This window comes from Euleptes europaea, chromosome 1 (assembly GCF_029931775.1).
Source record: "Euleptes europaea isolate rEulEur1 chromosome 1, rEulEur1.hap1, whole genome shotgun sequence".
NCBI lineage: Eukaryota > Metazoa > Chordata > Lepidosauria > Squamata > Sphaerodactylidae > Euleptes > Euleptes europaea.
The window spans coordinates 29,899,144-29,922,837 of NC_079312.1; the positions used below are offsets into that span (position 1 = coordinate 29,899,144).

Sequence of the window (23,694 nt, forward strand, 5' to 3'; positions counted from 1 at the left end):
AGAGACAGAAGCCCAGGATGAATGCTGGTATTTTAGAAGCACAAAAAAATAAATAACAGAGTGGATTAACAGTATATGAGTGATTACTAAACTGCAGTGGAGGACCAGAAGAGACTGGCGAGGCAAGCTTGGCTACAGGAGAGAGGTTAGGAAAGAAGGCGGATCAGAAGGGAGCAATGCAAGATGAGCATGTAGAAGGGAAGAGAGTTTGCAAAGGGTTAGGCTGATATGAAAGTAGGACTGCGAATGGGGAGCGCAGGATAGGCAGAGGGGCGGACTTGCTTGGGGAAAGGGGTTAGCAGCGCAGGCACTGCTCGGAAAGGACTCTGCACGATGCACAAACGCTGATGAATGGGGCGGCCAGGAGGGGTCACTGGCGCAAGGAGGGAAGAGTACTGGGGTCGCTTCCGGTTTCAGGGGGCCCTGCTTCCTCTTTCCCTTCCAGGTCACACCCACCTCCCACGTTGCTTGAGGGGGGCGTCAGAACCGCGTATCCCCGGGAGACGGCGCAGGCTGCCCGCCGCGAGGGAGGGGCAGAGGCCGCGGCTCTCAGCTCCGCCGGGGAGCGCTCCTTTCTTCGTTCCGCCAGCTCCCCTTCCGGCTCCGCCTTCTTCCCCTTGCCGTGCCTCCCGATTGGCTGGACGCCTCCCTTCTGGGCCCGCGCCATTGGCTGAGAGCCAATTGTTCTGCGGGCGGCGTTCTCCTCCTTTTCATTGGCTGCCTTCTTTTCGGGCACGCCCCGCCTCGTTCTTGTGTCCATATATGGAGTAAGGGAGGCCCGGCTGTACCAACTTCGATGCGAGGGAGAGGGGGAGGAAAGACGGCGCGGAAGAAATTGAAATGGGGAGGGGCGCGCGTGAAGAGGGTCGCGCGGGGGGGGCTTCGACTTCTCCCCTTCCCCTCCGGTTAACTCGATGTAAAAGCAAGGCCTGAAAACGGGGGGGAGTCCTAGAGGGGCTCCCCCCGCGTCCCCCTTTGGAACGGTCCAGATATTCCGGAAGCGGTGGGCAGCTTGGGGTGGAGGGGTTACTTCCGCTTCCGTTCCCGGGACCTGGACCCAAGCTGCCGCCGCCTTTGCAGCCTTCCTTGCTACCATGGTGAGCGGGAGGGGGGCGGCCGGCCGGCCGGCCAAGGGGAGGGGATGTGTCAGAGCTGCCCGAAGGGAAGGTGATGGGAGTTGACAGAGTTGTGTCGAGGTGGAGGGTCCTTTGCCCGAGAAGGAGGGAGGGTGGTGGGTGGGTGCAGCAGGGTGGCTCGTCCTTGGGTCTACCCCGTGCTCATCTCGTCTTGTCTTCAAGGAGCTCCGGGTGGCCCACGCTGTCGTCTCGATCTCCGCCTTTCCTCACGACGGTCTTGTAAAGTAGGCCTGGACGCTGGGGAGCAACTAGTCCAAGATTACCTAGCGATTCAGCTCAAACCCAACCCCTTTCTGACTATATATTACTCTTCCTACACACTTGACCCTGAGAGACGCTGTCCTTCAGTGTTACTCCTCTGAAGATGCCGGCCACAGCTGCTGGAGAAACGTCAGGAAAGAAAATACCAAGACCCCGGTCACACAGCCCGGATAACCCACAAGAATCAATGAACTCTGACCGTGAAAGCCTTCGACAATATTACCTAGCGAGCTTCGTGGCCGGGTGGGGTGAGGAACCCAGGTCTCCCCAACCCTAATCTGACCCTGTAGTTATTACACCGGACTTCCTCAAAGGGTGGTGGTTTCTGGTGACTACATTGGTCCAAAGCAAAATCCAGTAACAAAAGCTGTGTTATACAGTTTGTTACAACCCACCTCAATGATGCGCAACAGAGTTCAAGCTGTTGAGATCTCAGTGGCTCTTTTATCAGGCTGGATGTTTGAAAACAGTAGCAGAGAAGATGTCTCGGGGCATGAGTGTGAGTGTAGAGAATGAAGAATAATAGAATAGAGTCAGAGTTGGAAGGGACCACCAAAGTCATCTAGTCCAACCCCCTGCACAATGCAGGACATTCACAACTACCTCCTCCCCACACACCCCCAGTAACCCTTACTCCATGGCCAAGATGCCCTCCCTCTCGTGAACTGCCTAAGGTCATAGAATCAGCATTGTTGACAGATGGCCATCTAGCCTCTGCTTAAAAACCTCTAGGGAAGGAGTACTTACCACCTCCTGAGGAAGCCTGTTCCACTGAGGAACCATTCTAAGTGTTAGAAAATTCTTCCTAATGTCTAGACGGAAACTCTTTTGATTTAATGTCAACCCGTTGGTTCTGGTCCAACCTGGGGCAACAGGAAACAACTTGGCACCATCCTCTATATGACAGCCCTTCAAGTACTTGAAGATGGTTATCATATCACCTTTCAATCTTCTCCTCTTCAAGCTCCTTCAACCTTTCCTCATAGGACTTGGGTCTCCAGACCCCTCACCATCTTTGTTGCCCTCCTCTGGACACGTTCCAGCTTGTCTACATCTTTCTGAAATTGCGGTGCCCAAAACTGAACACAGTACTCTAGGTGGGGTCTAACCAGAGCAGAGTAAATCGATACCATCACTTTGCATGATCTGGACACTATACTTCTGTTGATGCAGCCCAAAATCGCCTTTGCCTTTTTAGCTACCGCATCACACTGCTGACTCATGTTCAGTAACCCCTAGATCCTTTTTACACACACTCCTAAGACAAGCCTCCCCCATTTTATATTTATGCATTTGATTTTTCCTACCTAAATGCAGAACTTTATATTTATCTTTGTTGAAATGCATTTTATTAGTTTTAGTCCAATTCTCCAGCCTGTCAAGATCATCCTGTATCCTGGCTATGTCTTCTACCATATTTGCCACCCTTCCCAATTTAGTATCATCTGCAAATTTAATAAGCATCCCCTCTATTCCTTCATCCAAATCATTTATAAAGATGTTGAACAACACAACAGCAAGAAGAAGTTGGTTTTTATATGCTGACTTTCTCCACTACTTAAGGAAGAATCAAACCGGCTTACAATCACCTTCCTTTCCCCTCCCCACAACAGACACCCTGTGAGGTAGGTGGGGCTTAGAGAGTGTGACTAGCTCAAGGTCACCCAGCTGGCTTCATGTGGAGGAGTGGGGAAACCAATCCAGTTCACCAGATTAGCCTCCGCCGCTCATGTGGAGGAGTGGGGAATCAAACCCAATTCTCCAGATCAGAGTCCATCGCTCTTAACCACAACACCACGCTGGCTCTCATTGAACATCTCAGTGAGCATTGTCGGGAGAAATGAACCGGTGAAGGGTGACTTTATTGATGTTGTGGCTCAAGTTTGGGGCACCTCTTTTAGGGATCCCTAGTTTTCTTGGTGCCTGATGGTTTTGCCTCCTTCCTTACAGACTGCCACCCTGCGCCCCTATCTCAATGCAGTACGTGCTACCTTGCAGGCTGCCCTGTGCCTGGAGAACTTCTCATCCCAGGTGGTGGAGCGGCACAACAAGCCTGAGGTGGAAGTCAGGTACAAAGGAGTGAGGGGTTGGATGAGAATAAGACTGTATGGGTTTTATGGGGGAGAGGGAGCGGAATGTCTCACTTGTAGCCTTGAGCGCCTTTTCAAGACACTGAGCTCCAGTAGATGAACTGTCTTTGGAAATAATGTTTTGTGCGCACTGAGGATTAACATGAGTGTATAAAGGTTGATAGATGTAAGTGGCCCTTATAAAAACGTACATGTGCTTCATTTCCAAAGTGAGCTGAAGCAGCACGGTGGGGAGGAGAAAGCACAGGGAAGTGGCAAAATAGAAAAGGGGAAGTCATGGGCGAATGAATGAAAAAGCATGGCTGTTGCCATGGGAGCCAAATGCATCAGGCCTCCTAACTGTAGCTGGCTCCAAAGTGAAATGACATCTGCCAGGTCATTTGCCAGTGAAGAGGTGATGATGGTGTTCTGCTTGTCGTCATCATCCCACGTTGTCTTGGGTTCAGGTTTCTTTTTCTGGGTTTTAATCTGTATATTTTTGAGCTTAATGTTGTTCCTTGCTTTGAGATCTAATTCTCGGTTGGAAATGGTTAGCAAAATAATATTTCCCTTTGCCTTCTCATGTGACCATGACATCTCCCTAGGCCTTCCATAGATTTTCACTTTGTGATCCCCCTTTTTGCTCATTTCATCCCCAGTTGCCCCATCACTAGCATCCTACGATAGCTTCCATTTCTGCTTATTGTTCCTGCTTGTAGCACCTTAAATATGGCATGACTCAAAGAGAAGTACTCCATTTGCCTTCTGATCCTTCCATGGCAGGATGCACACATGCCCATTTTCCTTCATCGTGTTCCTGCTGTAGCTCTCCCCGTAGTCCTGTTCCCATATCTCATCTTGCTTCTTTAATTGGACTTTTCCTTCCAGCTTCCTACTTCCATTTCCGTATCTTGGCGTCTGGTGGACATTGAACACTACATCATGTGATCACCCTGACTCCTGGTCTCCATAACAACCTTCATGTTATCAAAATTGTTCCCCATGTTCCATCCCTCTACATCTTTCTGTGTCTGCATATATCAGTGGTACCCAAAGTGGGCAGTACCACCCCTTGCGGGGTGGTGGGATTACCTAGGGGGGCACTAAGAGGCAAGGGGGCAGCAGGGGGATGCTAGAGGTGGGCCCCTTCAACTGTGTTGTTGGATAGGGCAGGGGGCGCTGGGGTTGAGTATGTGGAACCAAGGGGACGGTGGCCCGAAAAGTTTGGGAACCACTGGCATATATGATTTGCTTTTCTCTCTCCTCATCTCTTCCTGTTCTCTTTCACTATTTGTTTTGATACACTGAACGATGGTAGCACTGCCTCTACCCCAGTCAGCTTGTGCGTGTTAAGTGTTGTCAAGTCGCTTCCGACTCATGGCGACCCTATGAATCAATGTCCTCCAAAATGTCCTATCTTTAACAGCCTTGCTCAGATCATGCAAACTGAGGACCCTGGCTTCCTTTATTGAGCCAATCCATCTCTTCTTGGGTATTCCTCTTTTCCTGCTGCCCTCAACTTTTCCTAGCAATCAGTCTACCTGCTTTCAAAAGGTGACTTGGTGGAATTGTGCTTATTGCCTCTGCATGAGCAAATGATTCACAGTGGTGTTTCTTCGGAACAAATGGTTGTAAAAAAAAACGGTGTAGGCAAGCTGCTGAACTCTTGATTTTAGCATTGATGTGTGGCTGGAGTTGCTAAAATGAAACTGACTTTCAGGGGTGTTACTTGGGTCTGGAGCATTTGGCTTTTACTTATTTGTACTTATACTGCAACTTCTTAAGGCCTGGTGGACTGGGTGGTAAGGTCTAGGGTACTTGGCCCAATTTTCAGCCCTCCCTATGGTACCATCCATGTCTTCTACACTATAGATGCTGCATTGTCTTTTCAGGGTACACTCAGGGCCTTTTAATTACCAGCAGCTGGTTCCTTCTGATGGGTTCCTCTGACCATTCCGTTCTTGATGCATTTGTCCCTCCAAAGCTGTTTGGTTGCAGGCTGGTCCTCAAATTGCACTACTGTGGTAGCTTTTTTCAGTCAATGTACTCCTGTTGTTCAGAGGTTCGTTTTTCAGGAATCTACATGTGTGCAACAAAGCTCCAGATACAGGAGTTTGGATTGAATTCAGAAAATTGGTTAGATGATATTGAATGGGCATGCTTTGCACATTTGGGGGACAGGCTAATTTTGCAGAATTTGGTATCATACTTACTTTGTCAAGGGATGTTGAGAAGAGGTTTAGGTGAGTGTGTGGACGGGGGAGCAAGAATGGGGGGTAGTGGTGAAGGCAGGTTGGCTGTGTTGCTATTCTTTGACCCACAGAAAACTTCCTCAGATTCTTGTTTCTATTCTAAACCTTTAGTAGAAGCCATTTGCATCCCTTTATGCAACATTAGAGCCTTCTGCTGTTTCCCTTCTGAACATGAGAAATAGAACTGTGGCGTGCTTTCTTTTTAAATTAAACCTCAGGTTTTTATTCTTGAGGCCATGGGGTGGAAACATGGCTCAATAGTACCACATGTGTTTTGCATGCAGAAGGTCCCAGGTTCAGTCCCTGCCGTCTCCAGTTAAAAGGATCAGGTAGGAGATGTGTGAGACCTCAGCCTGAGAAAATGAAGAACTTCTGCTAGTCTGAGGCAACACGTACCTCGGTAGGCCAAGGGTCTGATTCAGTGTAAGACAAGTTCGCGTGTAGATTCTCAGATCGCTTGCTTGTCTGTGACAGTATTTCACAGGTGAATAAAAATACAGTTGTTTACACTGTTGTGTATTCACACACACTGGAGAATTATTGCAGGAATACTTTCTCTTCTTTCCTCCAGCCAACATGGTGTAGTGGTTAAGAGCCATGGTTTGGAGCGGTGGACTCTGATCTGGAGAACCGGGTTTGATTCCCCACTCCCTCCACATGAGCGGCGGAGGCTAATCTGGTGAACTGAATTGGTTTCCCCACTCCTACACACAAAGCCAGCTGGGTGACCTTGGGCTAGTCACAGCTCTCTCAGCCTCACCTACCTCACAGGATGTCTGTTGTGGGGAAGGGAAGGTGATTGTAAGCCGGTTTGATTCTCAAGTGGTAGAGAAAGTCGGCATATAAAAATTAACTCTTCTTCTCCCTTGCATGGAGAACAATGAAGGTATTCTGGTTTAAAACTGGCTCAGATTACCTGTGACAAAGAAATGCAGGTGTGCAGCTTAACTAGAGCTCTGAGTCCAGGTGTTAGAATCATGCTTTGTATGGGGGAAACCAACTCTAGTCAAGTGCCTACATTGATGCATCATGGGTAACCTTAGTTACTTTTAGATAGTTTTAAAGTAGGTTTTATTCATTGCGCTCTGTGTGAGCAGAGAGGCATGCGTACAAGTTTAGCAAGAAGGCAAGTACATGCACCTTCAGGCTCAATGTTTGCTTGATGTGGCATCTGAATGTAGCTCAAGTCTTAAAAGTGCTGAAGTTGCCCTGGTGTAAATATTTTCGCACCCTGGGGCAAAGCAAGCACCGAGGTATAAAGAAGGTCTGTACTGTGAACCAGATTAGTAATCTCAAAATTCAGGCATGACTAATACACTTATGATCCACAAATGGTCATTAGTTGACCTCAAGTAGGCAAGAGTGAGAACAGGGATTTTGCTGTGCTACTTCTAAAAAAAAAAAATGCTATGTCAGTGACGCTTGCAACCCATTTTTTCAATATATCTTGATGACTGTATACTGTGAAAGGAATACTTTTGTAGAATGTCAGCTTAAAGATTGCAAATTTTCTTATACTTTCATGCACTTTCAAAATGGCATAGAATTGTATTATTCGGACCACTGAAGAAGGCCTCACAGCCGAAACGTGTATGGTCTGAGCTGTGATATTGTTTGGGTATATTGTCACACTGTTGTAATTTTGTGTTTTTATGTCTATTTGGCACGTTCAGCACAAATACATAGAGGCTAGAACAGGGCTACATCGAAGCTGTTTATGTTTATATTTTGTGATTGTATTAAATTTATTATGTATTATTCACAAAATCACTTTCATGTTGATTCCTTACCTTTTGGGTATCTTATACAACTGTGTGGCAAGCCCAAGACCCCCCGATTAGCCTGTAAACAAGGGTTTAAAACCAGATCTGTTCAGATCAACTCTGTCTGTTGGGTCACACAGGTATGTGTGGAGTTGTCCAGTGGCTTGCCCCTCCCATTTGCAAATACAGGGCCTGAGATCAGTTGCACAATCGTTCCCTTTTTCTGCTGCCTACATAAGCTGTGTGAGCTAAAGGCGCAGCTGTATGTGTACAAGGGGAAGCACATGCTGATTAGCCTGCTGCTGAAAGAACATGGCTTCTGCTGCCAGATTGAGAAACCTGCTGTTTGGATTGCAGGCACCATCCTAGTAGGTCATTCATTGCAGGTTAGTATCCATAATAGCTGAAGGGCTGCATGTTCTGTACCGAAAAGGCATCTCAAAGCGGCTTACAATCGCCTTCCCTTCCTCTCCCCACAAAATATACCCTGTGAGGTAGGTGGGGCTGAAAGAGTTCAGAGAGACTAGCCCAAAGCAGGGTGGATTTGATTTAAATCAAATTGATTTTAAATCACGATTTAAATCACGATTTAAATCACTAGTCAGTAAGACTAGATTTTCACGATTTAAATCACTAGTGAGTAAGACTAAATTTAAATCATGGTTTTCTACATAAACATCACTTCTTACGATATTGCTTCATTTGGGCCACCAGGCCTTGCATTTCTTTGCTGCAGTGTTTGCATTTTGCACACATGCCTGCCTTACCCATAGGTAGAGGAACTTCATTAAGATATTCCCAAACTGGGTCTCTTTTATGGCCTGCTGCCATTATAGGTTTTCTCCTCCAGGGAGAGAATATTGCGATAAATCTCAGGCTATACACACAAATGTAATGGAATCTCAGAGGGGCTATATCTCCCAGCAGCCCTGGCTTTGGAGAGGCTGGCCTGCCTTTTTCTAGAGGGGAGGAGGGAAGATACAGTTGGTAGGCCTAGGCTGGAACAGGCTTGCAGAAAGAATAGGCAGAGGAGAATCAGGCTGGTGGAAAGCTGGAAAAGGGGGACCAAGGATTGGAGCAGAGAACTTCGGGGATTACTGCTGCAGGACTGAAGTTCCAGGTAGAGACTTTATTGTTTGGACAATGTCAGGCGAGCCCTGGGAAGAAGGGCCTGGAACCAGTGAACTCTTTATTAGTTGACTGGCAAGCACTTCAAGGTCTTGCCAAGGACTTACAGATCCCAGTTACTATTTCCACACACCCCCTTTGGATTTGCTTCTACATTCAAGTGCCTATTCTGTACAGTTAAGTGTTAGTGCAGTTGTTGGAACCCAGTGGGATTGGGAAGAGGTTGCCAGCCCTGAAGTGCCGTCAGCACTTGCCTCAAGTCTGAGTTGCACAGACATGCAACTGACTTGCACAATTATTACACAAAGATCCCAAGACTTGTGGAGTATTCTGCTCACAAGGTTGCACTTTCATTTTTACTGCTTCACACTTAGCTACTTGTGCAGATCTATTCCACTCCAAACAATCTATTCATTGAACCTCTTGGAACTTAGCATTTAAGAGGTAAGGGGTTGATTCTGTGTATATAAATTTGCAAAGGAACAATGGGATTAAGTTTTTTCCCCTCAACTCTGTATGTTTACTTTATAACATTTTTTCCTTTGAAGAAAAGGCATGTTATCTCTGCAGACACAAATTCACACTTTTGAGAACTGCAAAAACAAGCATCTGTGATAATATCTTCTCGTTAGGAAAACTACCCCAAATAATCTTACAGAAACCCCTGGAAGAGCATGACATTGTGAATGGATTAATAGAATTCATTTACCAAAAAATTTAAAACATTGCATAAATATAAAGCCTCATGCTACATAATTAAAAACAAATCCTTATTTCCTGATGAATAGCCTTTGGACTATAATGTAACTTAAATATAAAACTATCTTTAGAAAGATTTTTCCTCCAAAAGCATTTTATTTTAAAAAATCCAATTTAAATTACAAAAAATCCAATTTAAATTAAGAAATCCATTTGTTTTTTAAAAAAAATCATTGATTTTTATCCACCCTGGCCCAAGGTCACCCAGCAAGCTTCATGAGGAGGAGTGGGGAATCAAACCCGATTCTCCAGATTAGAGTCCGCTGCTCATGTGGAGGAGTCAAACCCAGTTCTCCAGATTAGAGTCCACCACTCTTAACTACTACACCATGCTTCAGTGTCTTTTCCCCCAGTGGGAACCCAAAGCAGCTTACGTTGTTGTTCGATCCTCGATTTTATTCTCACAACAATCCTATGAGATAGGTTAGACTGAGAGTGAATGACTGGCCCAAGACACATATGGTCCATTAGTCATTTATGTTTTGTATATCATCAGTGGTGTTGATTATTTTTGCAACAGTTTATACTGGTGGTTTTATATGCAACCTGTATTCCAGGCCTAGTGTTTTAATCCGTTTTATTGTGTACACCTAATAAATATATTAGTAAAGGTCCCCTGTGCAAGCACCAGGTCATTCCTGTGATGTCACATCCCGGCGTTTACTAGGCAGACTTTGTTTACGCCGGGGTGGTTTGCCAGTGCCTTCCCCAGTCATCTTCCCTTTACCCCCAGCAAGCTGGGTCCTCATTTTACCAACCTTGGAAGGATGGAAGGCTGAGTCAACCTTGAGCCGGCTACCTGAAACCAACTTCCATCGGGATCGAACTCAGGTCGTGAGCAGAGCTTTTGACTGCGGTACTGCAGCTTACCACTCTGCGCCACGCGGCTCATGTTAATAAATATATTACTTTATATAAGAATTTTCAGTTTCCAGCTCCGGTTATCTGTACTTTTCTGGTTGAGTTTTTTTTATCCTTTTCTGGTTGTCTACTCTAACATCCACACCACACTGGTGCTGCTTTTTGTGCTGCATTTTACCTTTGGGACTTCCTCCTGACAGCTTGAGGTACTCTGCGGGTGACTGGTTTCCCCAGGCAACTGCACACAGCTGAGTGTCTTCCCTTCTCTTGGTTCCTTAATTTTCTTTTAACATTGCCTTTGTTTTACCCAATTATGGTTTTATGTTTCAGTGTGTCAAAGCTTGATGTTTTGTGTCTTTCTAACAGAGCAGTTCCTCAGTGGAACAGGCTTCCTCGGGAGGTGGTGAGCTCTCCTTCCCTGGAGGTTTTTAAGCAGAGGCTAGATGGCCATCTGTCAGCAGTGCTGATTCTATGACCTTAAGCAGATGATGAGAGGGAGGGCACCTTGGCCATCTTCTGGGCATGGAGTAGGGGTCACTGGGGGGATGTGGGGGGAGGAAGTTGTGAATTTCCTGCATTGTGTAGCGGGTTGGACTAGATGACCCTGGTGATCCCTTCCAACTCTATGATTATATGATTTTTGTGCTTTTGTTAGTCCGTGTTTGTTTGTTTTTAAACTGTGGTCTTATTGCTCTGGTATTTTTAGAATGCTGTCGCTTTCATCAGACGTTCTGTGCCTTTCCCAGTTGTGTTTTGCGTGGTTATTGTAAGCTTTCTCAGAGGCTTTTAGTTTGAAAGGCCATGATAAACATTTTAAAGAAACATTAAATTATGCAAGCGTGTTTTACCAGTCAGCTGTAAATTCAATAACCAATCAAATCAAAAACAGCAGCAGACCCATATTGACCCATTTATTCAGAAATTCCCCGGGGTGTGTGGGCTGAAAGCAGCTCATTCTCCCAATCTCCATTTTAACCTCACAACAGCCCTGTTGGGTAGGTTAAGCTTCGAGAGAGTGGGTGGCCCAAGATCACATGTCACGCTTACGTGTCTGAGTGGGAGCTTGAACCTGGGTCTCCCAAATCCTAGTCCAACCACTGCACGAACAACAGTCAGACCAGAAGCTCATAATGGTTAAATGTTACCCAGGTTAAAGGCGTGTTGAAATAACAGCATCTTGATCTGGTATGAGAACTCTAAATTAAATCCTCTTGAGTAAAGCTCTCCAAAGGTGATGCGCCTCTACTTAAAAACAACAACCAAAACCCAACCAAATTAAAAAACAACAACAACCCTCTCTCATGTTTGCACACCTCTACGGTGATGGAGACCCAGAAAGGACTGTTAGCAAAGTGTGCAGGTAGGTTCCTGTGGGGGAAACTGTGTTTTTTAAAAGGGATCTCCACGTTAGGGTTGTTCAGGGAAGACATGGGGATGTGTTACATCTAGACAGGAGTGTCCGTTAAATGTTTTCCAGGGCAAGTAACATTATAAAAGTTGTGAGTCAAATATTGGGAGTTTATAGAGTCCAGCCCATGGAACTGAACAACATATTAATGGGATGGTTTGTGGCTTTGTACAAACTCTTAAAACAGTTTGCTCTGGCTAGGCTCATTTAGCTGTATTTCTTAAATGACCAGGAGCATTTAAGAAATAGGGCTAAATAAGTGTAGCCAGAGCAAACTGTTCCTGATCAACTGAATTAATCACCCCGATACTGTGTCCTTGGGGCAGGGGTGGATGGCACATGCCCCCCTGGGCTGTCTCTTGCACATCACATCCTCTCCTCTCTCCCTCCCCTCCCCACTTCCCCCAGAAAGTAGGTTGTCATACAGCAGCTGGCGTGGTTGAGGAAGTAGGCCTCATGCAGCCTGCAGGCCTTATGTGGTCTGCTCCTACCACTAAGGGATGTGAAAATTAGGCAGCTCTTTCCAGTGCTCCACAACTTGTAAAAATGCTTCTGAATTTGGTGTGTGTGGTCGGAACCCGACAGATGCATGTAGACTTCTATTGCGTGTATGTGTGAGAGAGATGAATGCATTCAGGGGTAAAATACGGATGCTATTGTGCTGGGATCAGTTCATAGAATCATAGAGTTGGAAGGGACCACCAGGCAGGGTCATCTAGTCCAACCCCTTGCACAATGCAGGAAATTCACAACTACCCCCCCCACACCCCAGATGACCCCTACTCCATGCCCAGAAGATGACCAAGATGCCCTCCCTCTCATGAACTGCCTAAGGTCACAGAATCAGCATTGCTGACGGATGGCCATCTAGCCTCTGCTTAAAAACCTCCAGGGAAGCAGAGCTCACCACCTCCTGAGGAAGCGCTCTAACTGTTAGGAAATTCTTCCTAATGTCTAGATGGAAACTCTTTTGATTTAATTTCAACCCGTTGGTTCTGGTCCAACCTTTTGGAGCAATAGAAAACAACTCGGCACCTCTATATGACAGCCCTTCAAGTACTTGAAGATGGTTATCATATTACCTCTCAGTCTTTTCAGGCTGAACATACCCAGCTCCTTCAACCTTTCCTCATAGGACTTGGTCTCCAGACCCCTCACCATCTTTGTTGCCCTCCTCTGGACACGTTCCAGTTCAAAGGAGAGGCCAGATGTGCCCTGCAGTGTGCACTGTGTCTCTCTGATACAGACATGTCTCTTTGTGGCTTTGCAGAAGCAGCAAGGAACTCTTGTTGCAGCCTGTGATCATCAGCCGAAATGAGAAAGAGAAAGTCCTGATCGAGGGGTCCATCAACTCTGTGCGAGTCAGCATTGCGGTGAAGCAGGTAAGCAGAGCCCCAAGAGGGAAGTGGGGCGGGGCGGTCCCTGCAGCTCACGTCGGTGGAAAGGCTGACGGGCTTCCCTTCCCCTCCTGCAGGCGGATGAAATTGAGAAGATCCTGTGTCACAAGTTCATGCGCTTCATGATGATGAGAGCAGAGAACTTCTTCATTTTACGTCGGAAACCTGTTGAGGTGAGGTGACCTGACCAGGCTCTATGGAAGGTGCTAGTGTGCTCGAGGTGACCAGTGATATTTTAGAGCTGTTTGGATGAAGGTTATTTGTATGCTTTTTTGTATCTCTTTACGTTGGCTGATTTGTGGAATGCCAATGTTAATCTATGACAGCCCCGTGGCGCAGAGTGGTAAGCTGCAGTGCTGCGGTCCAAGGTCTGCTTGCGACCTGAGTTTGATCCCGACGGAAGTCGGTTTCAGGTAGCCGGCTCAAGGTTGACTCACCCTAGTCTAATCTCTTACTGCTCTCTTTACATCTCAGGGCTATGACATCAGCTTCCTGATCACAAACTTCCATACAGAACAGATGTACAAGCACAAGCTGGTGGACTTTGTCATTCACTTCATGGAAGAAATTGACAAGGAAATCAGCGAGATGAAGCTGTCTGTCAATGCCAGGGCTCGCATTGTGGCTGAGGAGTTCCTCAAGAATGTAAGCCCCTTTAAGTGCGACAGGAAGTGTTGCCCTCATGATGTGCTAGAATTCACTGGTGGCTTGTGGAAACTCAGTGGAAAGGCCGTCATACTGCCGGCATCTTATGTAGGAGGAAGGCCATTTAGTACCAGGGTCTGGGGTATAAGCGGTGCATGCAAAGCCAAAATTTGTTTGGAAATGAAAAAGCAAACCTTCATACCTCTGAGATGAGGCGGTTCAGCCAGATAGCTAAGTATTTTGGAGTCAGCAAGGGTCTTTGTGGTACAATATTATCTTTTGAGTGCGGAAGCCCTACGTCCAAACCCCAGCTTAATGGTGAAAAATATCGGGAGTAGCCAGAAGTCCGCGTTTCACTGCTTCTTAATCTTTTAGGGTCAGTATTATTTTACTGTGTCACTGGCATCAAAGATCAGGTTAGTACATGCCATCATATTCCCTATTACTATGTATGGGTGCAAGAGCTGGACAATGAAGAAAGCCGATAAGAAAGTAGATTCTTTTGAAATGTGGTGTTGGAGGAGATATGGATACCCTGGACCGCCAAAAAACAAATTGTAGTGGGTTGTAGATCAAATCAAGCCTGAACTCACCCTAGAAGCTAAAATGACTAAACTGAGGCTGTCGTACTTTGGACATACTATGAGAAGACAAGAGTCACTGGAAAAGACAATCATGCTAGGAAAAGATGAAGGCAGCAAGAAAAGAGGAAGGCCCAACAAGAGATGGATTGACTATAAAGGAAGCCACAGCCCTCAATTTGCAAGATCTGAGCAAGGTTGTTAAGGATAGAACACTTTGGAGAACATTGATTCATAGGATCGCCATGAGTCGGAAATGACTTGACGGCACTTAACACACACACACATTATTTTACTTAGAATACTTCTAAAAATCTTGCTGGGGGTGGCTAACAGCCATGATTAAAAATGTAAGAAATGTAGTTAATTTAAAACTTTAAAAAAAAATCCAGACAATAAAACTCCGAGCAGTAAAAACAATCAGTAAAACCTGCAGTATAGTTGCAAACAGAAGACAGGCCATAGAGGAGGGGTATTAAAAAAAAATACCGGAAAGGTGGTGGCAAGCTGAAAAGCTGGGTGAGGAGGTTTGAAAGCTTGTAAAACAGGCACCCGACAGCCTTCGTTGGGGAGGATATTCCAACTGCCGGGGGAGCCACCACTTAAAAAACTCTGTTCCTGGTCACCGCTCACTTTACTTCTTTGGGTGACGGCACTAAGAGAACGGCTTGGTATGATAAAAAAAAGAATTGGGGGAAAGGAACTGTAATAATAAGCTAATGACGTTTCCGAATATATGCATTTGAACTAGTTTGTTTGTTTGTTAGTTTTATACCCCGCCCTCACTTCCCAGCCAAAGCCGGGCTCAGGGTGGTTCACAACACGCAATCCATACAATAAAATCAATCAAATACAATTTTTAAAAATCCTCGTAATAAAACCATACAATTTTAATAATATTTTATTATTATTTATTTTATTATTATTATCAGCTCAGCAAATAGCAAAATAAATAAAACGGGATGGCACTCATAAACCAAAAACCAGACTGCTGTGGCTTACCAGGACCCCCATACAGTTAGTGGCCATAATAGAGAATACAGTGGGGGAGAGGGTAGGGAGGGGCAGCTCAGATGGAAACCGTAGCTGTCCTCAACCATAGCTTCTAATAAAGCTTTCGGTGTGAATCAAATATACCCTTGTAAGTGTTGAAGTCTTAGAGAATTCCATGTGACATGGTCTAACGGTGCCATCTAGAGCCAGCGTGGTGTAGAGGTTAAGAGCAGTGGTTTGGAACGATGGACTCTAATCTGGTGAACCGGGTTGGTTTCCCCACTCTTCCATGTGAAGCCAGCTGGATGACCTTGGGCTAGTCCCAGCTCTGTTAGAGCTCTCTCAGCCCCACCTACCTCACAAGGTGTCTGTTGTGGGGAGGGAAAGGGAAGGTGATTGTAAGCCGGTTTCTTCCTTAAGTGGTGGAGAAAGCTGGCATATAAAAACCAACTCTCCTTCTTCTTAAGCAGAGTTATACCCTTCTGAGTCCATTGAAGTCATTGGGCTTAAAAGAGTCTTACTCTCTTTAGGATGGCATTGCTGATGTCTTATGGTCCTGCCTATAGCAAGGAAAGCACAAGAGCTTTTGTGTTATATTGGGGGGTGGGGAGATGGCTTTAGAATCGTATCAATCTATTTTGCCATTGGTGGGGTTCTTTTCTGTGTTTCTGATAGGTGAAAATGTGTGTGTGTGTGTGTTAAGTGCTGTCAAGTCGCTTCCAACTCATGGCGACCCTATGAATCAAAGTCCTCCAAAATACATTTGGCAATAATCGGTTTTTCTTTTCTCCTTTCCCCAGTTCTAGACCACGGGGCTGGAATCCACAGCTTTGCTTCCTCGTTCTCTCTGCACGGCCACCTCGCTGGGGCTACAGAGAGGGCCGCAACTCGGGAGTGAGACGAGAAGCCGCCAGACCTGCGGGGGCTGTCCCAGCTAAATGTACACCATACTCGCCAGCGTGCCCAGGGATGGGAGGGTGCTTTTTAATATTTTTGGAACAAAAAACTGTGCTTGTTTAAAAAAAACAACTGTGTTACCTTGATCCTTTTTTTTTTTTTAACGATCGCTTGCTGTCATTTGTCTACTTGAGTCTACTGGTGGCCAAGTTCGTGTAAGGGAAAGTGGGCGGGGGGAGGGGGATCGGTTGCTCCAGCGATCCCCTCGGCTCGAGTTGTTGCAGGAGTTCCAGCTTATTGCTGCACGTGGGAAATTCGCCTCCAAAAAGCTGCCTTTTTCTCTTAATGCAAAGAATGAGTAATTGAGGCCTGGAGCTTCTTGCTCTCGGAGCGAGTGCAGCTCCAGTCAGCCTTGGCGCATGGCCCTGCGGCAGAGGGTGGCCACCACGCTCCACCTCTCTAGCAGTGCGCAGATGTGTTTGGCTGGCTGGCTGCTGGAGATGGCCACCTTCCCTGTGCCAAGTCACTCCAGTTTCTGGGAAGAGAGCATGCTCTCTCTCTCTCTCTCAAATCAACTTCCTGCTCACCCGCCCACTCCCTTAAGGATCAGAGTATTCTGAGCACAGTGCTGCTTCCTGATCCTTCCCTTTCATTCCCTTTCATACCTGTGCCAGAGGAAGCTGTGATTGGGAGGAGAGGTCCAAGCCACGCATCAGCAGCACGGGACGGAGCTGGAATCTGTAACTCTCGGTTCTTTTTTTCCCCCTATGGCACTTGCTGTAACTTTCTTACTTCCAATTAAAGCCTTTTTCCTCTCGTTGCCTGCTAAAGTTAAGGGTGCTTACACGCTTTGTTTTACTTGCCCTTGTCTTGAAGCTGTGTTATTTCAGATGGAATAGTGACACCTGGTGGCTTTACTCCCTTTACATATTAGCAGAAGGTAGGCCGCATTACCCTGAACAGAAGAAGAAGAAGAGTTGGTTTTTATATGCTGACTTTCTCTACCACTTAAGGGAGACTCAAACCTGCTTACAATCCCCTTCCCTTCCCCACAACAAACACCCTGTGAGGTGGGTGGAGCTGAGAGAGTGTGACTGGGCCAAGGTCACCCAACTAACTTCATGTGTAGGAGTGGGGAAACCAATCCAGTTCACCAGATTAGCCTCCGCGGCTCATGTGGAGGAGTGGGGAATCAAACCCGGTTCCCCAGGTCAGAGTTCACCGCTCCAAACCACTACACCACGCTGGCTCTCAAAGGCAAATGGCATTATGTGCTTAATGTCAATTCATGCCATAGTATTCCCATTACTATGTATGGGTGTGAAACCCGGACAATGAAGAAAGCTGACATGAAAGAGTTGATTCCTTTGAAATGTAGTGTTGGAAGAGAGGGTTACAGATACCTTGGACCGCCAAAAAACCCCAAATCAGTGGGTTCTATATCAAATGAAGCCTGAACGGTCCCTGGAAGCTAAAATGACTAAATTGAGGCTATCGTACTTTGGTCACATTATGAGAAGACAAGACTAACTGGAAAAGACAATAATGCTAGGAAGAGTCGAAGGCAGCAGGAAAAGAGGAAGATCCAACATGAGATGGCCTGACTCTATAAAGGAAGCCAGGGCCAGTTTGCAAGAACTGAGCAAGGTGTTTTGGAGGACATTGATTCATAGGGTCGGCATGAGTTGGAAGCCACTTGACGGCATAGCACACACACACACACCAATTATTGCTCTAATTTTGTGCTGCTCGTTCATATGGATAGGGAAGTGTGCATGGTCATAAAAGAACATATTCAGAGTTCTTTGTTGCACAGGACAGTCCTCTTTGTGCTTAGAGGCACTCCAGCTGGGCAGGCAGGGCTTGCTCTACCTTTTCCAAATGTCCCCATGTACAGATTGTTTAGCAACAGGGAATCTGCACCACACTCCCTCTTTCACTCATAGTGACAGTCAAAGAGGAGGTCGAAGGTTCGGTAAAACCAAGTAGTGGTTTGAATAAATGTGCTGCTAAATTATTTTGAAGTGCCAAAATTGCATCATCCGCCTGTTTCTTAAATGGATATAGACAAAACGTTCCAGGCTTCAAAGAAAGGTAATGTCTCTTCTAGAGGGTAGAAGTTTGGTCTGTTCCTCCTGACCTGTGGTGAAGAAAGCAGTCTATAACTAAACCCCACCACAATCCTTTAGCAACTGTTAATCTTTGGTGTAGAGCAATGCCATTTCTTAAGCAAGTCTTGCTAGTTTCTCATGCTGCGTTTCTGCTGTCAGTAAGAGACAGCCGAGCAGTAGCCCATAAACTGATTTGAGAGCTGCTTTGTACTGCCTACTCTTGATGTACTGATGGAAAAATAAGATCATGATGGGTAGCCGTGTTAGTCTGTCAATAGCAGTAGAAAAGAGCAAGAGTCCAGTAGGACCTTAAAGACTAACAAAATTTATGGCAAGGTAAGAGCTTTCGTGAGCCACAGCTCACTTCTTCAGATGGCAAAATGAATACCCAGTCTTTTGGGAGTTATTTTTCCCCTGAACTGAGTTTACAAAAAAGAGCTGAAAAGGCTCAAGAGGCCAAGTGTTTAGAACAATGTGATTAATAACAGTAATTCGGCACTCTCAAGAGATGAGACCGAAGTGTTTCTGCTGGAGAACCTAAGACCTCAACCTTGTCTGAAGGTTTGACATCCTGTTCTCTATAGTGATTGACCAGATACTCCAAGGGTGTCTGTAAGCTGGGCTAAAAGTATCTGTTCTCTCCCCCCCCCCCCCGCACTGCCCCATAGCAACATAGCATTCACTGGCATTTGCTAAGCTGCCTCATAAGAACATAAGAAAAGCCTTGCTGGATCAGACCAAGGCCCATCAAGTCCAGCAGTCTGTTCACACAGTGGCCAACCAGGTGCCTCTAGGAAGCCCACAAACAAGACGGCTGCAGCAGCACCGTCCTTTCCTCCATGAACATGTCCCCTCTTAAAGCCTTCCAAGTTGGCAGCCATCACCATATTTTGGGGCAGGGAGTTCCACAATGTAACTATCCGTTGTGTGAAAAAATACTTTTATCTGTTTTGAATCTCTCACCCTCCAGCTTCAGCAGATGACCCCGCGTTCTAGTATTATGGGAGAGGGAGAAAAACTTCTCCCTGTCCACTCTCCAAACCATGCATAATTTTATAGGCCTCTATCATGTCTCCCCTCCGCCGCCTTCTTTCCAAGCTAAACAGCCCTAAGCGTCTTAACCGCTCCCCATGGGACAGTTGCTCTAGTCCCCTAATCATTTTGGTTGCTCTTTTCTGCACCTTCTCAAGCTCTGTAATATCCTTTTTGAGGTGTGGTGACCAGAACTGTACACAATATTCCAAGAGTGGTCTCACCATAGATTTGTACAATGCTGCATTTTCATCCTGCATTTGACCTTTGGAATTTGGGGCTGCAGCAGTAGAGGGAGCGGAGAAAGTTGCATTGAGTTGATGGCAATTGCTTCCCTCGGCTGAAATTGCCCCTGGATCCAAGCCAAGTATTGTGTGTGTGTGTGTGTGTGTGGGTGTACTGGTTTTGGTTCTCAGGAACGGAAGCTTCTTACAAAGTCTAGGAGTCGTCAGCCTTTTCCAGATCTCGGACCCTTGTATGGGATTCAATGAGCTGCTAACAGATGGCGAGATGAAAGGAAGAGGGGGACAGTGTTATGACCTCCCACTGTTCAAGACCAGAACTGAGACCGAGAGAGCTGAGGACAGGAGACAAGCCGAGCACCACATGGTGTACAAGACTGAGGAAGAAGCCAAGGCAGAAACCTCTCCCTCGCTGAGGAAACATCACTGTCCTGTGTCTGACTTATGTGGTTTATTGTTCGTGTTTCTCTTCCACCCTTCCCTTTTCTGACCTCTTACCTTTATGTGTTTTATTGAAAACATTTATTAGCGGCCTATCTTCCTTGCAGAGCTCATGGTGGCTGCCAGCAAGCACCCTTGCTCTTGGTGTGTGTGCACTGGTACCACGGGCCGAAAAAGCAACAATAAAAGCAGCTCTGATCCACCTGAGGATACTGAGCCATGGGTTGAGACCACTGGCCTGGATAAAGGTAGAAGTTATTGAACCCCATTTGTTTTGTCAGCTGGGGAAGGTGTCTGCCGCTGGCTTCTGGATTTCTAGTTTGGTGTTGGTAGTGCTAAATACGAGCCCCTTTCTTTTAAGCTGACTAAATGTAGGCCATCATATGGTCCATATGTGACACTGATACCCTGGTGCTGAATTTTCAATCCATCCAGCTAGGGTCCGAGACAGAGATCATTCATGGTGCGCTTAGTCCTATCCTTCCCCTTTTGTACAATAGAAAAATTTAAGCAGTATCGGTCCACAGAAGAGGGGGGATAAGGGAGATAATAAAACGGAGGCATTACTGGCCTCAGGATGAATGATGCTTCATTGCCAGTCTCGGCTCTGTGTCATCCTATGGAAATCCAGCCACTGAGCCATGGAGCAGGAGCCTGGAATGTATAGTGGTTCTGGCATCCTCTGATGTCACAGGTGAAGCCTGCTGAACCTTCTCTGTAGGTTCCATGCAGTGGATTCTGTAATGTCATTCATCCTCTTTCAAAGTAGGCCCTCAGTTTTAGAAGTTCCTTTGCTCCAAGCTCCCACAGTCCCATTCAGGCTTTCCACACTAGCATCCATAAGTAGGGTTGTCCATACTTGGAAGTGTGAAGGGATAGGTGTTGCGCCAGCGTCCTTGTGCCTACCTTTCATTCACTGGGAGAAGTGGAGGTGAATGACTAATCAGAAGTTCCTGAGAGACTGCATGAGCCGCATCTAAGGTAAATGAGTCATATGTCCTCTTTTTTTAGTTTCATGCCAGATCTGTGGGATAGTCTTGACTTGTGTGGTTTATTGTTCAATGTGTTTCTCTTCCACCCAGCCCCCCAAAACCTCCTCCCTTCCCTTTTCTGACTTCTTACTTTTATTTATTTTATTGAAAACATTTATTAGCTGCCTATCTTCCTTACAGAGCTCATGGTGGCTGCCAACACAGATGTGTGTGTGTGTGAAGCGCCACCAAGTCGCAGCCGACTTATGGCAACCCCTTTTTGGGGTTTTCATGGCAAGAGACTAACAGAGGTGGTTTGCCAGTGCCTTCCTCTGCATAGCAACCCTGGTATTCCTGGGAGGTCTCCCATCCAAATACTAACTAGGGCTGACCCTGCTTAGCTTCTGAGATCTGACGAGATCAGGCTAGCCTGGGCCATCCAGGTCAGGGAACCAACACAGACAGAACATATAAAATACAATAAAACATAAAAAAACTTTTAAATCACATCTCAAGACTGCTAGTAAACTTAGCCAAATGCAGTCCTAATTAAGACCATCTTCGACTGCCTCCTAAAGATTGAAAGGGAGGGGGCCACTTTACCAAGAAGCAGGCATTTTTCTCCTACCTGGTGTCTGACTTCGTAAACCTCTCAAGTCTAATCCTAGACAGCCTCTCTTCTTTGCAATCTTGCCTGGAACATCACCTCAGACAACTGCGTCTCTTCATTCTACCAGCCAGCCTGGTCACACCAGGAATGCCTGATGACATAAGTTCCTGTAAAAATCATGCATTGTTTCCCACAGATGGTAGAGAGGTGTTTCCTCCACATGCATACCATCCCAATACCACTCACAAAAGAGGGGTTGACAAAAACAGGCAGCATCCGGCTCTTAGAACCAAGCGTGAAATGATGAGGAGGAGGAACATGAAGTCCTTTTTAGAAAACCCTCTTAACATACCCATATGTTTCATGGTTGAGCCCTGGGCGTGTAGAGTTGCCAGCTCTGGGTTGGGAAATTGTGGAGATTTTTGGGGTGGGGTTTGGGGAGGGGAGGGACTTCAATGGAGTATAATACCATACAGTAAAAGTAAGTAAAGGTCCCCTGTGCAAGCAGCGGATCATTCCTGACCCATGGGGTGACGTCACATCCCGACGTTTACTAGGCAGACTTTGTGCACGGGGTGGTATGCCAGTGCCTTCCCCAGTCATCTTCCTTTACCCCCAGCAAGCTGGGTACTCATTTTACTGACCTCGGAAGGATGGAAGGCTGAGTCAACCTTGAGCTGGCTACCTGAAACCGACTTCCGTTGGGATCGAACTCAGGTCGTGAGCAGAGCTTGGACTGCAGTACTGCAGCTTACCACTCTGTGCCACGGGGCTCCTAATACCATACAGACCACCTTCCAAAGTAGTCATTTTCTCCACGGGACCTGGAAATCAGTTGAAATCCTACGAGATCTCCAGTCATCATCTGGAGGTTGGCAATCCTAGGCTCAGGGTTGCGTTAAGACATGCCAATGCCCTAATCTATGTCACATTTAAGAGGCCCCATAGCATTTTCCCAAAAAGTGAGGAGTTCTAATATTGAAGCTTAGTAATAAGAACTTTTTTTAATGTAGGGGCCTCTCATAATCTGAGACATTAAACTACTGATCCCCAAGATGGTGCTTACCAGTGTGCTTTCTGGTGGCACTTCCTTCTTTCCCAAAGCATCTTTTCCCCAAAGCAAAGAGCTAAACCTGGCTTTTCTCCATGTCTTTGGAGCAGTAGGGGCTTCAAAAGACTCAAGGGGACATCACTTTTCTGTCTGCAGGGAGCACCTGCACAAAATCGGCTATCTTCATCAGCCCAAGGTGTAGCTTACTTAATTTGTACCTTGAGTCCAAATAAACCAAGTTCGCATCGTATGTGGGGGGGACGGTGTGTGGAGTTGTTTAATTATGTACTGCGGTGGGGCTGGGAGAAATTATGGGTGGGAGTAGTGGAGAAGGGAAGTGGGTGGGAAAACGTGCCCCCAAATTACACTTCAGAGGTAAATGTTAGGAACAACAAGTATAACAAAATCCATCTCTTTGGGAGATCTGAGGTTTCCTGTTCCCTCACCAGAAGTCAACCTGTCCTGTGGTCCAATCCCCCCCACCCCGCACAAGTCTATTGCGAAATACTTTTTGTTACTCCTGGTTTTCCTAATAAGCCTAAGGAAACCTTAAACAAGAAGCCGTCTTGTCCAATGATTCCCATTCCATGAGGTTTGCACAGAGGTGTTGCAGAGACACCCCCCCTTGCCCTTCTAAAGGTGGGGGGTGCAAGCCCCAGCTCTCCTAGCAGCACATTCTGCCTTTCCTTAGTTTCTTTATTATTATTATGTAACAACGTGGCGCAGAGTGTTAAGCTGCAGTACTGCAGTCAAAAGCTCTGCTCACGACTTGAGTTCGATCCCAAAGGAAGTCGGTTTCAGGTAGCCGGCTCAAGGCTGACCCGGCCTTCCATCCTTCCGAGGTCAGTCAAATGAGTACCCGGCTTGCTGGGGGTAAAGGGAAGATGACTGGGGAAGGCACTGGCAAACCACCCCGCAAACAAAGTCTGCCTAGTAAACGTTGGGATGTGACGTCACCCCATGGGTCAGGAATGACCCGGTGCTTGCACAGGGGACCTTGACCTTTACCTATAACAAGGGGGGAGGGAAAAACAGAAAAAGTCAATATAAAATCACATACATTTCTTCCTTGTCACCCAGACTGTG

General features: G+C 46.4%; 1 protein-coding gene across 1 annotated transcript; it reads left to right on the forward strand.

Moving 5' to 3' along the window:
* The first annotated feature begins 1,091 nt into the window (after nucleotides 1–1,091).
* Nucleotides 1,092–16,271, forward strand: ARPC4 (actin related protein 2/3 complex subunit 4). The gene is made up of 6 exons (XM_056853467.1): nucleotides 1,092–1,097; nucleotides 3,348–3,466; nucleotides 12,908–13,019; nucleotides 13,112–13,207; nucleotides 13,509–13,679; nucleotides 16,054–16,271. The coding sequence occupies exons 1-6, from the start codon at nucleotides 1,095–1,097 to the stop codon at nucleotides 16,057–16,059; spliced, it is 507 nt and encodes a 168-aa protein (XP_056709445.1). The 5' UTR covers nucleotides 1,092–1,094; the 3' UTR covers nucleotides 16,060–16,271.
* The last annotated feature ends 7,423 nt before the right edge of the window (nucleotides 16,272–23,694 follow it).

What these genes read in the sequence shown, in the direction of transcription:
- ARPC4 (XM_056853467.1), top strand. An exon ending in AAGCCTGAGGTGGAAGTCAG is followed by an intron (nt 3,467 to 12,907) that starts GTACAAAGGAGT and finishes GTGGCTTTGCAG; the next exon opens with AAGCAGCAAGGAACTCTTGT. An exon ending in TCAGCATTGCGGTGAAGCAG is followed by an intron (nt 13,020 to 13,111) that starts GTAAGCAGAGCC and finishes CCCCTCCTGCAG; the next exon opens with GCGGATGAAATTGAGAAGAT.